Raw genomic sequence first — 615 nt, forward strand, 5'->3', positions numbered from 1 at the left:
GTTGATCAATGTCATGTTTCCCAGACCAACAACAAAAGTTGCCAGTTCATTGTCGTGGTTAAGAGCGGCGTTACCTGCTAATTCAAGAGCACGCAGTCCTTCGGTGTCCACCACCAGCACATAGTCAAACTTAAAGTCTCTCTTCATCTCCTCTGACACTTTGATCAGCTGCATGAAGGCACCCTTGGTGCATCTGCCAGCATTCACTGCAAACTGTAACCCAAACATGGCATTCAGCATTGTTGATTTTCCACTGCTTTGTACGCCCAAAACTGACAACACAAACACTCTCTGGTCACCCAGTCTCTTGATGACTTCCTCTAAAAGACTAGAGATCCATGTCAAAGGCACATGACCTGCATCACCATCCAGCAGCTCCATGGGGTGTCCTGATATCATCAGCTCTGCAGCCAGATCAGGGTATTTAGACCAGTCAGTCTGACTCCTCTTTGTTTGTTTCTGCAGAGATTCATGGGCTTCATAGATCTGCCCCATTTCTCTAAAGATGTGCTCCAAGCCAAAAGTTGCTGACTGTAGTTTTGTTGATATTTGTTCAAGCTCAGTCTGTTTTCTTTTTAACAGATCAGATTTGTCACGTTTCTTCTTCAGATCCAA

At 44.9% G+C, this 615-nt stretch overlaps 1 protein-coding gene across 1 annotated transcript; it reads right to left on the minus strand.

Moving 5' to 3' along the window:
- Nucleotides 1-6: 6 nt before the first annotated feature.
- On the minus strand, nt 7-612 carry LOC111648524 (interferon-induced very large GTPase 1-like; the record flags this gene model as incomplete). The annotated part of the gene is made up of 1 exon (XM_023398342.1): nt 7-612. A coding segment is annotated over one exon (606 nt), but the record flags the coding sequence as incomplete, so codon positions are not given.
- Nucleotides 613-615: the final 3 nt, after the last annotated feature.

This window comes from Seriola lalandi, unplaced genomic scaffold, assembly GCF_002814215.2.
Source record: "Seriola lalandi dorsalis isolate HSWRI2012SDOR001 ecotype SW California unplaced genomic scaffold, Sedor1 jcf7180002042029, whole genome shotgun sequence".
Classification (NCBI taxonomy): domain Eukaryota; kingdom Metazoa; phylum Chordata; class Actinopteri; order Carangiformes; family Carangidae; genus Seriola; species Seriola lalandi.